This window comes from Camponotus vicinus, unplaced genomic scaffold (genome assembly GCF_025532165.1).
Source record: "Camponotus vicinus isolate PSW18456_S1 unplaced genomic scaffold, iyCamVici1.0 SCAF_11, whole genome shotgun sequence".
NCBI classification, from domain to species: Eukaryota; Metazoa; Arthropoda; class Insecta; order Hymenoptera; family Formicidae; genus Camponotus; species Camponotus vicinus.
In genome coordinates this window covers 5590001-5592500 of record NW_028141947.1, presented here as the reverse complement: position 1 = coordinate 5592500, position 2500 = coordinate 5590001, and the positions used below count along the sequence as shown (strand labels likewise).

The window sequence follows — 2500 nt, the reverse complement described above, 5'->3', positions numbered from 1 at the left end:
GCGATTACTAGTTTTATAGTGAAATTTACTTCCACTGACCATAATCAGTGAGATATGAAATGAAGTAACAAAAAATAAACGTTTCCACTGAAGAAGGGCGGTGGGAGGGGGGGGGTCAGCGAAATACTCGTTGATTCTCTTGTCAATGAAATCTTATTTTACTGTTGAAATTAGTGATATTTTCATTGATTCATTTTTAGAGAATACATTATGATTTGCAAAAAAAATATATATTTCTTTTTGTATAATATTAAATAACAAAGTTATTTATTCTTACAAATGTATAGTAAATTTAATAATATATCTTCTGTGTTAAATTTAAACATGTAATTTCAGAATTTCATTAAATTTTTGAGTCTACAATGCATTTAAGTCTTCAATAAAATTGTGTTTGTTTTGATATTGTATATTATTAGGCATGGATATTTTAATTAAAGTTTAACTACAACAAAAACTCCTTTTATTTTGCTTAAACAGTTTCTTTTAAATGCATAATGTAATTTAAAGTAAGATATAATTCATATAGATGCTTTGTATATATAAAAATAAGATTCTTTTCATCTAATTAATAAATGTATTATTTGATAATTTAATCAACTTATTTACCATGTTACAAACTATTGCAGATCAATTTTATTATCAATTTTATTATTTTGGTTATATATACATTTTGTATTAAGTAGCATTTTGTGCGCGCGCGCGCGTATGTGTGTGTGTGCATGCATTTGTGTGTAAATTTTAAGCTACATTTTAAACCATTTATAATCCACCATATAACACGAAATATAATTAATGATTATAAAAAAGCTTTTTTATTATAGTTTTAGATTATGTTTTTATATGAATATATAGATAAAAACAAATAATATTACATAATATAATAATATTTATTCATTATTTATATAATTAAAAAGTTAGTTTATATTTATGTAAAATTTTTTGTACAATTATTATACATACTCAGTTTTAGTGCAAAATAATCTTATATTTATATTTTACAATCTGTTTTTCTATTTATTTATAATTTTTGATACCTTTTTTATCTGGGTTAATGTACAAAAACAGATATTTGTATTGAAAAACTGTCTGAAAGAATTATAATCGCTATATAATTTATTTGTTATCGGTAGGATATTTTCGAGTCAATTACGATATCGAGAACTGGCGAAGAATTGCAAGTTATCTAAATTCTGAAAATTATATGAAAATACATGTTTTGAATCGTGCCCAAATTATCGATGACGCTTTCCACTTAATGATAACAAACCAACTTAATTCCACTGTATTCTGGAATATTACGAAATATCTATCACGAGAAACAGACTACGTGGCATGGTATCCTATGTTCAAAGCTTTGGAATATCTGTCTAATATCTTTCTATTTTCGGAAACAAATATTGAAAACATCAAGGTAAATATTATAAATTTCAATAATGATGTTAAATATACTAAAACGTACTTATTTCATATATTAATGATTATTAATGATTATTACATATATTAATAATTAATAAATATTACATATATTAACAAAAATCACATATATTAATAAATTATGCGCTATTATAACAATAATTATCATATATTTTCCAAAAAAAGACATACAATAAAATACATGTAGCTAAAAAATTTGATTACGTTTTTAATTAAATATGTTTTGGATGAAAGATAAGTATCTATTTATAAATTAATATTCGAATAGAGTATGTAGGGGAGACCGGAGACAAAAGTAACAGCGTCATGAAAGTAACAAGCCTCCTACTAAACTACACAATATGTTGATTAATTTATACTATACAGGGTGATTCAAAATAACCCCTGTGTCCTTGAAATGACATATTCTTGAATCAATTCTAAGACGATTTTTCCTTCGGCAAAATTTCGTCCGAAGCTTAGTTTTTGAATTATTAAAGGAAGTAGTTAACGTATGACGGGTCGAATACAAGAGGCAGGCAAGGGTGGCGCGATTCACCGTCAGACGCGGGAGCTTACGCGGGGCGCCTGCTGCGATCAGCTGATCGCTATACACATACAGACACACATGCGAACACATACATTGTCTCTCTGTCTGTCTGTCTGTCTGTCTCTCTCTCTCTCTCTCTCTCTCTCTCTCTCTCTCTCTCTCTCTCTCTCTCTCTCTCTCTCTCTCTCTCATTCGCTCACTCACCTGTAAATTTTTTTTTTTTTTTTTACGAGAGAGGGGAAAATGCATTTTATACATACCCACCGGTCGATCCAGTGAGTTATGTGGGACTCGAGTACCAAGTCGAATTACCAACTCGGTACTCCCTACCCACTAAAAACCCCTCTCTTTTCACAAATTTCCTTTAACACACTGTCCCTCTGACTTCCCGAGATCTGTTTTCACATAACGTCAAAAAATAGTTATTATTACCTTGTTCGATGACTTTTGATGTATTGCTGTAATTGCTTGAAGGAGAAATGAATTTTCCGATAGATCGTACGTTCTCAAATTTTACGTAGATATCACGTTGCGAAA

The 2500-nt window shown here is 28.7% G+C and overlaps 1 protein-coding gene across 1 annotated transcript in view; it reads left to right on the top strand.

The window, feature by feature from the left end:
* The window catches only part of LOC145962230 (thyrotropin-releasing hormone-degrading ectoenzyme-like), a 29753-nt gene that overhangs the window by 18491 nt on the left and 8762 nt on the right, over positions 1–2500 (top strand). The window contains exon 8 of the mRNA XM_083083196.1: positions 1129–1411. Within this exon, the coding sequence (XP_082939322.1) occupies positions 1129–1411 (283 nt within the window). The remainder of the gene's footprint in view (positions 1–1128; positions 1412–2500) is intronic.